The following is a 12,163-nucleotide window of genomic DNA, read 5'->3' on the forward strand; positions in this document are numbered from 1 at the left end:
AAGGGGGAGGGGAAATAGGGGGGAATAATTAAGCAGAAAGTTAGACATACTCACAGCAATTATGTTAAAAAAATCATCATCTCCCAGAGTATCCAAAATGGACGACACAGTCTGCTTGGCAATTGTCAGGCGGAGTCCTTTCATGCTGCCACTGACATCCACTAAAATGACTACATCTTTGGGAGAAGTGGCTGCCTGGATATACCTGGATAAGCAGGGGAAGGAGGGCAGTATAAATTGAAGTTACAAGATTGTAGCTCCTGACCCCCCTGAAAGTTTTAGTGGACAGCTGTGACCTACCATTTTCGATTTCTGCAATCAAATGCAATCACTCCATTTTCGTCTGGCTCCCATTTAATTCCTGGAGAGAGAAGAAACAGGGTAGTATAGCAAAAACAAATTTTTATGTTTCAAAGTTTGAAAGAGAAGTCTGGTATTCTTATTCACTGTCCAGACTGGCTAAATGCTTTTTCTTTGTTGGGGTAGGTAATGATAATTGAAATAGCTACATTGCAGAATTCCTCACAACTGACTTTAGAACAAAGGCCATTCCCACAACACAGTTAGTGTCTTTCAAAGGGTGATTAAGATACTCAATATGCTAGAAGACGGGAACTGGCAGGGCCATGTTGTGCCAACGTTCCTCCTCTAAACTAACTTGCCAACAGTGATTACTGTCATCATGCCTAATGGTATTACTCACAGGCTGGGTGTCCAGACATTTTGGTCCAGATCCTATGATCATACTGAGGTAATGACTCTGATTAGTGGATCATAGAAAAGTATGTTAAAGGACATTACTGTTGTCATTTTTATTCACTGTTACTGTTACTACTTGGTATTCAAATCATGATGGAGGAAAAGAATTAACCACACTCTAATAATGGCATTAGGGCTGCAACTTATGGGATGAATTCGTGAGTGTTTTTATCATTGATCACAGAGTAATTAGAACCATATTTGATCCTTCCTAGTGACATGTGGATATCAACTAGAGAATAATCAAACACATTTCCTGCTTGACTGAACTGTGGTGCTTTCCGGTGTCAAAATGTAAAAGAAATGGAAATAACACTGCAAGGAAGTGAAATCTGCCAGGTTAAGGAGTTAGTCCCAAAAAAACTGAATTATGTTAGAAAGCTTTAATCTGGGTTGGCTCTGTCATGCAACACAGTGAAGCAACTCAGCTCAGGGAGTGCTACTAAAACAGGTACATTTTTATTGCTTGTAGGCAGTTCAAGTAGCCTCAGCCGTTGAGGCTGGATTTTATGTATGATGAGATATTGAGACTGAATTTTGATTGATCTAACAATGAGGTTCTACCTCAAATTCAAGATGACTGCCAATATGGCTGTTGCTGTTCTTAAAGTATGAAGCCAAATGGATTTCCTGATAACCCACAGGACGAAGAAGGACCTGCCTTCCCAGGAGAGGGGTGAAGACTCCGAAGGGACTGGAGGATGGTAAGAGAGTTCCAAGACAGGTGCTGGGGGAGCTGTGGTCTTGATATCTATGGCTTAGTATGTTTGCTGACTGTTCCTTTCCCCATTAATTACCTCCATGTTTTTGAGCACCAGACTCTGGGCACCTGAGTAAAAGTTCCACAGCAACTGTTCCTCAACAAGAATCAACAGCTGAAAATGACCCCTGGAAATTATTACATATATGAAATTAAACATGGTCTGAAATCTGCATGACTACATTGGGAGAATGTGTGTGTGTGTGAGAGAGAGAGAGAGAGAGAGAGAGAGAGAGAGAAAGAGAGAGAGAGATAATGTCCCTGGCAGTGGCGTAGCGTGGGGGTGCAGGGGGGGCCGTCCGCACCGGGGGCAACATCTGGGGGGGCGCGCTCGCACTCGCAGCTCTCTGCCCCTACCTGGCTCACTCACTCTAGGGGGCGCAAATTACTTGCCTTGCCCCGGGTGCTGACAACCCACGCTACGCCACTGGTCCCTGGAACAGAAGAAAGCAAGATGTATGTACTGCTTGGTGCTGCAAGTTGTGTTGGCCTTATTTGGGATCTATTTCAGGTAGCAAAATGTTCTGGGCCAACATTGCCTTTAATATGTGACTTTTTAAACTGAAACTATTTATGATGAATATTGTTTTGATTGTTGGGCTAGCTAAGAGCCAAACTACACATACAGAAAAGCATGAGATACAGTTGTCTTCAGGCTACAAACAAATATCTGAATGTTCCCAATGTCAGCAACTCTCTTCCTTGAAAGTACAAGCATGGCAGGAGGAAATGCCTAGTCTTCCTGCTGACAAGAATTTTTCTAAATGCTGGGAATTTTTGATGGGGCATTCAAACATGTGACCTCACAATTTATTCCCAAGTTATATAGCTCCAGGAGGCCTGAACGTGTATTTCAACTCCAAGCAATAATTGGGGATTAAACTCTGAGGATGTAATTTGAATACATTGTAATCCTACCCTGGAATTCAATTCAAACTTCAGACAAATAATAAGGGAATTAGATTCCACTTCTGAAATACTGATTATTAATGTGATTCCATTCAGACATCATGCTTAGAACCTAAATCAGGTATGAAGAGGCAGCAGTGATGGTGTTGTTCCCCTCAGCATTCAGGAAAAAAGCAAAAACACTGAATGGGAGGCATAGGCTTGATGAGGAATCAGAAAGATGAAAGCTGAGAGTGGACAGAAGCAGAGCGAAAGGAACTATAAGGACATACTTCCATTGTAGGGTGAGCACCTTATAAGCCCAGAGATAAGAGTGTGGTGCTCTCTAAAGCAGCATTCAAATAAGATGGGAGGCGAGCTCTCACATATAGAATAGTAGGGGAACAAAGTCCCAATAGTGAGCCTATAACAGGATATGGAACAGTAGGGGCAGAAAGTGGGACAAACGACAAGCCCAGGGAAAGATTCCGGTGAGCTCTTGTAACAATGGCCCCATCCAGCATAAACTAAACACAGGGTATATTGATGCTCTGAGGAGACTTTGGGCATGGAAGGTGGTGGATAAATCTAGAGTAAATATAACACAGAGGTGTGTATTTTCATTACTGTAATAGTTATTATTATTTCTTATTGGTAGAAGGCAATGCTAACTTAAACTTCTTCGTTTTGCTGTCTGTATAATTTTCTTAAATAAATAAATAAATAAAATAACAGAGGTGAGCAGTCATTTTTCCATTGAGGATACATTCCCTGGAGGGCCATCTGTGAGAGCCACACATGCCAGCAGCGGGAGGCATGAAGACAGCTGTAGGAAGGACCACTTCTTTTCCTCCCTCCCAACCACTCAGTTGCAACAGGCAGCTCTTACCAGATGTTTGAACTGATCATCTGCAGAGGGCTTATGAAATTAGTCCAAGGGTCACATGAAATTACAACAGGAGTTGTATGTATCTCTAGGGCTGCTGATTGTCCAACCCCAATCTAAACCATGGTTTGAATTTCCAAATATGCACATGAGCCGTGCTTGCTTTCATTTTCCAGCTGTTCAGCACTCTCCCATCTTCCCATGCAGCAGCCTCAGGAGGCTGAGCAACAACTATAATTATGGTTTACCAATTAAGACACATGATTAGATCATAGTTTGCTGAAACCATTGGTTCCAATTCTGGTTTGTCAGACGATCATAGTTTGTTGGGTCAAATATAAAACTAAACATTGTTAAGCTTCCTTAACAATGGTTTAGTGTAATGTCTGGATTGGATAAGGTTCATGGCTCAGTGGTAGAACATCTACCTTGCACACAAAAGGTGTCAAGTTTAATCCATGGTATCTCATGCCTGAAACCCTGGAAAGACACTGCCAGTTAGAGCAGACAATATTGAGCTAGATGTAGTACTGAGCTAGAAGGACAAAGGATCTGACTCAGCGTAAAGTGGCTTTCTGTGTTCCAGCCTGAACCATTAACAATCAGAGAGTTCTCATTCATTAGCAATCTTATACTAGACACGATGCAGCCAAAGTGTTTTTAAATCACAATAATTTTAAGCAACCACTTATGACTTGAACTGCATAGTTGTTGTTTTTTTAAAAAATGCTTAATTTTGGTTGGATCGTGTCCAATATAAATAATTTCATTTTAGCAGGCCAAAGTGTTCTAAATAGCTTATTTGTCCCTACAGGAACCTTCTGCAGTAAGCCCCTAGTAATTAAAATTTTCAGATGAGAAACTGAGGCTAAGGAATAATATTTGCCCATTGTCACCAAGTGAATTCAGAACTGAGGAGAAATTTAGAGCTGTGTTTCCTATGTACTTTCCGAGATATATATAAAAAAGTAACTCCAGCACATAAATCCTTAGAATGAAAGCCGCAGAACTTACGTTACTGTGATCTGGATTTCCAGAGATTTAATTGCAAATTATTGAAAGGAGGACACACAGAGTTATCAACTCAAAGCCATTCTATTATCACAAGATAGGATGGTTTATTGTGAGATTGGTGCTGTTGAAGCAAACAAGTTTTTCACAACACCCACACATTAGCATCACAATGGCATCCAGTATTATTTTCCTTGTTTAATCTGGATTTATCCTTTCTGCAGAAAATACAGTACTTTTTTAATGTTTCCAACAACGCTTTTGCAATTTTAAGTCCAAGTTTGACAGCACTCATAGTCTATAATTGCACTGCATATTTCTGTTTGATATAAATGGCTGCAAAATAAAACACATTACTAATGCTTCATCCTTTTGAACAAACACCAATCAAAACAGCTAGCAAAATAAATATTTGACAGCAGAGAAGAAATGGTGTGATCATATTAACTGTATGTAAGAAAACCAGGAAACAGTTAAAGTGCTCTAAAATTATCTGTTTAACATCATTATTTTTACTTATGTGCTTTTATTGCCACAGCTGCGGTGTCAGCACTACCGCAGCCTCAAGTCATGCTTTCTAAATTCCCAAGCAAAATTAAAACTTCCTTTCTATTAAAAATTCAAATGTTGCTGCAGTAGGAGAGATATCCTAAGGGTTTCAGCTGTTTCCTTCCTCCGAGAGAAAAAAGAAGACTATTTGCTGCTTCAGAAGGTCTTGGAGTATATGCCTGAGCTAATGGTGCCTACACTCAGAACAAATTCAACTTGAATGAACTGCTCTGATCCTAAGTCCAGGAAGCAGTTCACAAGAAGGAATATGCCAGCCATACCTTGGCATATGTGCTTCTGCTTCTCAGTACAAGCAGAGGATGGAAGGAGAGCAGAAGGGTGAGTCAAGAAAGGGTCAGTTCACTGGAACACAGTAAGCCAAGAATGTGTATCTTCCTTTTCAAAGAGCAATAATTTACTCCAGCCAAGTGCTGTCCATAGAGTACCATAGCTACTTCACTAACAAAAGCAAAAATAAAAATATGAACAGACCAGGGTGGAGGGAATCAGTTCCCCTCCCCAAAATGTCTTCTTACCTGGGTATTGCCTAAAAAAGCCCTTTGCGCTTCCAAAATATTGCCATATAAGGGAAGGGTCACGGTCAAAGTTGTCAACAAACACTTTGTTTAATGATTCAGACCAAAAGACTCCGTTCACAATAGCAGGATCTGAAAAAGAAGGAGGAGAAGGTGTGAGAGAACTTTGGTTGGGTAATTATCATCCAGGAACATCTTCCCCAGCGGCTGCAGTTGTGTGTTGGCATCTGCCTGCCTTGAAAGAAAATGGAAGAGCACACCTTCAGGGGTAAAGTCAAGCTGTTGGAGAGTTACAGCACCTGCTATGGCTGTAGAAACAGAAATGGGAGAGACATGTTTTATTGCAGGTGGGGCAGATCAAGGTGCCCAATATTGCTGCTAGAGGAAGACTACGGCGTTTCTTTTCTCTGTGCTCCTCCCAGTGGTCATTCCTCCTCTGGTCACTGCTGTGGATACATGACCTGACTGCCTCCAGGTACTGCGATCTGCAAGGGATTTCCATATGGCAGGGTCAATGTTGTCAGCCTCCATGTCATGATTGCAGAAATCTTTGTAATGCAGAGTTGGTCCGCCAACAGCCCTAGTGCCTGCACCTAGCTTCCCACGTCCTTGGGAATCCTGCCATCTTCCTTCTGTGGACATGACCGTGGGGTTGGCAGGGGGATGGAAACTGACAAAGATTCTTATAGCAATCTAGCCAGAGGTTTTAAAAGTCATTTTTAAAAAATAACTATCGGGGGGGGGGGACACTTTAAAATTCCTCAGTGTCAATGCAGAGAAACACATGCCCAAGCGTTCAGTACAGTAGTTCCAATGACGTGTAAAATAATGGTTGATCTCAATTGACTTAGTTTAATGGGGTAATTTTAATGGAGTGGAAAAGAGGTGAATTGTTTTCTGCACTAACATTCATCAAGGAAAACACTAGGAGAGGAAGGAGCAGCGAAATTGTCTGAGCTACATATCTTTGAACTAAGCTTCCATCTAAATATTTATATTTACAAGCACATGCTGTTCATTAAAACAGAGCAGACTTTGTTTAAAAGACGTGTCTCCCTTGAGCGGCATGCTTTTCTAAATATGGGAGGGCATGAAAAATTAAAACCAACAATACCAGAGATATCCTGGACAGGAACCATTGTTCTAGCTGAAATAAAACCGGGCTAAGAGGTCAGGGATCATCAGCTTGGAAAGACAAAAACTACCAATTTTTACTAGTTGAAGCACAACAGCCAAATTTTCAATCTTATGCACTACAGATGTACCCAGGTCTGGGAATTGAGGAGTTGAAAAAGTCGCTCTGAGAGAGCAGGCACATAGTTTGGGGATGCTCCTAGATCCATTCTCTCTCACTGGGAGCTCAGGTAAGCTCTGTGGTGAGAAACACCTGTTATCAGCGTAGTTTTGTTTGCCAACTATGCCCTTTCCCATACAGACATAGTTTAGTCTAGGCTTCCTGAACCTGGGCCCTCCAGATGTTTTGAGACTACAATTCCCATCATCCCTGACCACTGGTCCTGCTAGCTAGGGATAATGGGAGTTTTAGGCCAAAAACATCTGGAGGGCCGAGGTTGAGGAAGCCTGGTTTAGTCACTGTGATTCTGTTAAGTTGTGGGTGAACATATCAGACGACACAGCGATTCTTCCAAAGCAGCTCTTTATTTGTAAGCTGGAACAGAACTGGACTGAAGAGCTCAGTCAGCCTGTTTATATAGAGCTCCAGAACAACGTAACTGTAGCAACTTTCTAAAACTATCCAATCACTGAACGCCACTTTTGATCCTTCATTTGCATAACTACCTACAGTATCCCCCTGCTGGCCCAGGGTGAGAACTTCAGTACATAGCAGATTCATGAACTGGTTACCTCACAATTGGACTACTGTAATGCACTCCATGTGGGGCTTCCCTTGGGATTGATTTGGAAACTGCAGCTGGTACAGAATGCTGAAGCCAGGTTGTTTCAATACCAAAATAAATAAGGTAATGAAATATTTTCCCTGTTACTTTAATCACACTTACCACAGCAAACAAAATGTTAATCACTAAAAGCACCAAACTTTACATTTAGGAAGTTGAAGCCAAATTGAGGCCATTAAGAGTTTGTGGTGGTTCCCAGGAAGAATACCCTCTACCCATGCTGGGACAGCATAAGATGTTTGGATGTGAGGGGATCATCCTTGTGTTTTCTTCTCTTCTAGTAGCACCATGGCCACACAAAAGTGTTTTGGAGGGAAACAGCTGCCACATTTCTCACCTCTGGAAGCTGAGACCAAAGGTCTTTGACTTGGTCTTTCACACCTACACTAACTGAAATGGGTGCATGGTTCACCCTGCTCTGCTCTCTTGCAAAAGGGGAAAAAGCCAACAATTTTGGCTTTTCCATTCCACTTCCCTACACAAGGGAAACAGCCCACCATTTATCTAACAATGGAGCAGGTAGGAAGATTTCTCTTTCACGCTACTGTAGATTTAAATGTTGCTGCTGGAGTAGGGAAATGTTTGTTGCGGATGCTGCCGCTGACACCACACTAGATGTAAAATTGACCTCTATGTAGAACAGGGGTTTTTGGGTGGTGGCTTCTCACCTGAAAAAGAAAGTCACTTCTATCTGCTTTTAGGATAGCTGCAAAGATGCTTCTTTTTAAACAAGCTTATAATGGATTGGGGAAATGAGGAAGCTACATTTGCTTTGATTTGCTTTTGATTCTTGTGCTACTCGTAGGCTATAATTGCTTACTTTTAAAATTTCATCATTGCATTTTTATAAACCTACTTGCGTTATTATTTTGCTGTCACCTACCCTAAGAATCAAAATAACTGAAAACAAGCTATATGTTTTTTAAAATAAATGAAATGGAAACTATTGGCTGGTTTCCTGTGAACATTTCAAAATGTAAGTGGAAAAAAGATTACCTAGGGGAGGATAATTTACCCTAGGCTATCCAATAAATCATTTTCCAAGCCAGAGAATGAACACAGATCCAAGTCCATAGAACATGACCAAGTCAAGTTCTATATTCTCTGGATTACATTGACTCTTAAAATGACCAGATTATACCTACTCAACCTGTAGAATATGGAGATCAAGCCTCCTGGGTATGTAAAAGATGATGTTGAAAAAGACTATTAAAATCCTAACCATTTGTTATGATTAGAATTTCACAGCAGCTCTTATAACAATATGCAGAAGACTTCACTATTCATTCTATAATCCACTTCCATGAATTCCTTAAATTGTCACTGCTTTATCTGAAACATTTTCTCAATCTTACGGGTACTCTGTATCCTCTACTACTTAGATGTGAAATGTGTAAATTATTTTGGGAGCAGTAATAATGCAAAGCAGGGCGGAGATCATCCTCCTTCTTTCATGGAATAGAATCAGAAGCCAGCAAATTTAAAGCAAATCAGAAGCCAGCAAAATGAAGCAAATATATTTCACTTCTCTGTCAGTCCTTTAAAGGCCTCTCTTGATTAGCCTTTTTCAGAGAAGTTTCCCGGCAACAACCTTTGCAATAAAAAACCCCCGGAAGCTTTCTCCTTTCACCCTTTTGATAAGACATATGTGGCAATGTACAATTTGTTTTAGTGCCATTTCTGCAGTTGCTATCAGGTTCTTTATTGATATTTAATATAAACAGTGCCTGTGGACAAACAGGTACACTGACAGGAATCTGAAATATAATTGTCCAAATGCATGTAGCAATTAAGTTGTTGTCATAGATATTATTGACCCTAAAAGGTAGAGCTGAGACAAAGACTGCATTCAGCCAGAACAAATGCAATGCCATGGAATGTACAAAGGGAAAAGAAAGCTCACTGATAACACTTCTTGGCTCTTATATTTCTTCAGCTGATTAATATTCTATGGCCGTTTAAATGTGTTTGTTATAACTATTTATTTTGTGCTTTTACCTTGCATTTTTATCTTGTGAACCACCCTGAAATATTTGGATGAAGGACAATTTAAATAATAATAATAATAATAATAATAATAATAATAATAATCCAATGGTGGGCAAAGCCCCGTTTCCACAAGCATTATGCATTCCAAAAGAGAGGTCTGTCAAAATAAAGCATGTTTCTAAATAATATGCCTTAAATTCCAGATAGTCTAACTCAAGCTTTACAGTATCACACACCTGCTATCCACAAAGAGATATACAATGAAGAGTTTACAAGCAGATCAATTTTAACAGGGGCTGGAGAGTAGTAGTCTCCCCACCCCACAAACCCATACCTGGCCAGCTCTTACCAGTCAAGGCCAAAACAGGGAGATTTTGGGAGAAAACTTGGAGAAAAGGGAGACTGATCTGTCATCTACAGGATACATGGATACATGGCGTTTCCATGCACTCTGGCTTTCTTCACGGTGTTCCGTTGCGCCAGAAGCAGTTTAGTCATGCTGACCACATGACTCGAAAAGCTGTCTGCGGACAAATGCTGGCTCCCTTGGCCTGAGAGCAAGATGAGCACCGCAACCCCATAGTTACCTTTGACTGGACTTAACTGTCCAGCGGTTCTTTACCTTTACCTTTTACATGACTATCTGAAGTGTACGTGTGTGCGCTCAAAATAGCGTTTATATTTCTGTGGAAACTAGGGTTTATTGCTAGGCTATGGAAATAAGAAAGTTTAAGAGTTCACGTGCTTTTTGTTCTAATTGCAGCATGAAATGGAACAGAATTAATTATTGCCCAGACACAAATTTGTAATGTTCATGAGTCTGGATAAATTGGCAGACTACGTTGTCCAGACATACTTCATCAAGATGATTTTGATGTATGCGGCAAACTGTGACAGCGCTGCATACAGCCAGGTTTTAAGGCATCAGAATGTGCTGAAGCTATGCACAGCTGCACATACGCTCACAGGAATCAGTAGCATAAGTTTTAGAAATGTCTCCAGTTCACTATGAATTGCCTGAACATCTGGAGTTTTACATAGACAGCCCCTGGATGACCTGGGAAAGCACTTAATCAAGATCGGCTTTATTCGTGGCTGGCATCTGTGTCCCCACGCCCCCATCTCTTTTGTTTCAGCAGTAGGTAGCAATAGTTGCTACCATGCACTCCAAGAACACTGTAAGAATAATGCTAGACAGTTGTATTCTTCACATTCAGAGTAGCCCTGTTTTGCCTTAATACAACTGTGCTTTTGAAAGCTTATAATCACTGGTTCCATCATTGTTCCCCCTGCACTCCCAAAAAAACTAGGGTGCTCCTCGCTATTTAAAGGGTGCCTAAATTATTACAAGAATGTTGGAGCTGGAAGGGACAGCTATGTAGGAAGTTATGTAGTCCAATTTCCTGTTCAGTGCAGGATGCAATTACATCCATAAGAACATGAGAAGATCCTGTTGGATCAGGTCAGTGGTCTATCCTGCTCTCTCTGTGTCCAACCAGATGTCGATGGTAAGCCTGCAAGCAGGACCTAAGTAGCTCAGTCAGTAGCTCAGAGGATGAGGTCATGGGTTCAAGCCCCACACTGGGCAAAAGATTCCTGTCCTTCAGGGGTCTGGATTAGATGACCCTCATGGTCCCATTCAACTCTAAAACTATGATTCTGAGCATCTGCATATATGCTTCTAGTGAAGGAAAACTCACCATCTCCCAAGGCAGTCTTTCCTACTGTCAGACAGTTCTTGTTAGGAGGTTTCTCCTAATGCTTAGCCAAAGTCTGTTTCCCTGTTATTTCTCGTCCTGCCTCTGGAGGCACAGAGGACAAACCTTCCTATTCTGCATGCCAACCCCTCAAATATTTTGAAGACAGTGATCATGTCTCCCCTCAATCTTGTATCCTCCAGACTAATCAGACATCATATGTGAAAATCACCCATGACCTCCTAGCCTCATCATGATACCACTTTCTGTGGAGATGAAACTCTAAAGATTTGCTCCTGAGACCTGATTCCCAGACTGATTTGCCCATATTGTGTGGCTAAAATTACAGTATGGAGACAGTTTATGTGTTTACTCCTGAGACAAACACGGATATGCCAAGAATCTGGGAATAGTTAAGCATGCTCATGTCTGTCTCATTTGTAGACAGGCTAATAAATCCTCCCCATGTTGCAAATGTTGACAGAGGAGTGATTTGTGGGAGTGCTTCTCTGATGCAATTGTTAGCATGGGAAGTAGCCTCGAATGGTGATAAGGAGTTATTTTCAGCCTAATTTTTGTTTCCCATCCAAAAACTATACCAACGTTTTGAATTCATCTGGGTACAGATTTCGTTTCGCATTAAATTGCTTATGAGCTTCACAGCATATATCAGGGATGGAGCCAAAGTCCTGAGCAGAATTAGACTAGCTGGGCAGAGTGGGTTTGGGATCTGGCCTGCCTAAAAAGCTAGAGGGCTCTGAAAGAAGAGCCCGCTTCTGTTGTTGCGCTCCGGGCAAGGGTATATTAAATGATCACCTTCCCCACATGGTTTAAGATCTTCAGTGTGTGTGTGTGTGTGTGTGTGTGTGTGTTAGTCAGACATACCGAAGTCCCCTTAACCCAGACTCTATATTCCCCACTCCCTCTCTCCCCCTGGCTCAAGCAACTTGCAACAGCCTTCAGGCAGTGGAGCCCAGCCAAGGAGCTCTGCAGAACCCATTAATAAATCAGTTTAGTTTCACCATGCCAGGTATGGAACCTTACATCATATCTAACAAATCTTGTGTTAAAATTTATCCAGGTCTTGCCTGGATCCAGTATTGTAGAAACAAAGTCTAATTTACCTTGAAAAAATTATGTTGCTCAGATTCTCCTTTCCAAAGATACCT

At 41.3% G+C, this 12,163-nt stretch overlaps 1 protein-coding gene across 2 annotated transcripts in view; it reads right to left on the minus strand.

Annotated features, from left to right (window-relative positions):
• CACNA2D3 (calcium voltage-gated channel auxiliary subunit alpha2delta 3) overlaps positions 1-12,163 on the minus strand; it is a 488,574-nt gene that overhangs the window by 265,455 nt on the left and 210,956 nt on the right. For both annotated transcript variants that reach the window (XM_083602945.1, XM_083602944.1), the window contains exons 6-8: positions 5,390-5,521; positions 301-361; positions 55-205 (exon numbers count right to left, since the gene is read on the minus strand). In XM_083602945.1, coding sequence (XP_083459071.1) covers positions 55-205; positions 301-361; positions 5,390-5,521 — 344 coding nt within the window. The remainder of the gene's footprint in view (positions 1-54; positions 206-300; positions 362-5,389; positions 5,522-12,163) is intronic.

The sequence above is a fragment of the Podarcis filfolensis genome (genome assembly GCF_964270895.1).
Source record: "Podarcis filfolensis genome assembly, chromosome: 2".
Taxonomy (NCBI): Eukaryota; Metazoa; Chordata; class Lepidosauria; order Squamata; family Lacertidae; genus Podarcis; species Podarcis filfolensis.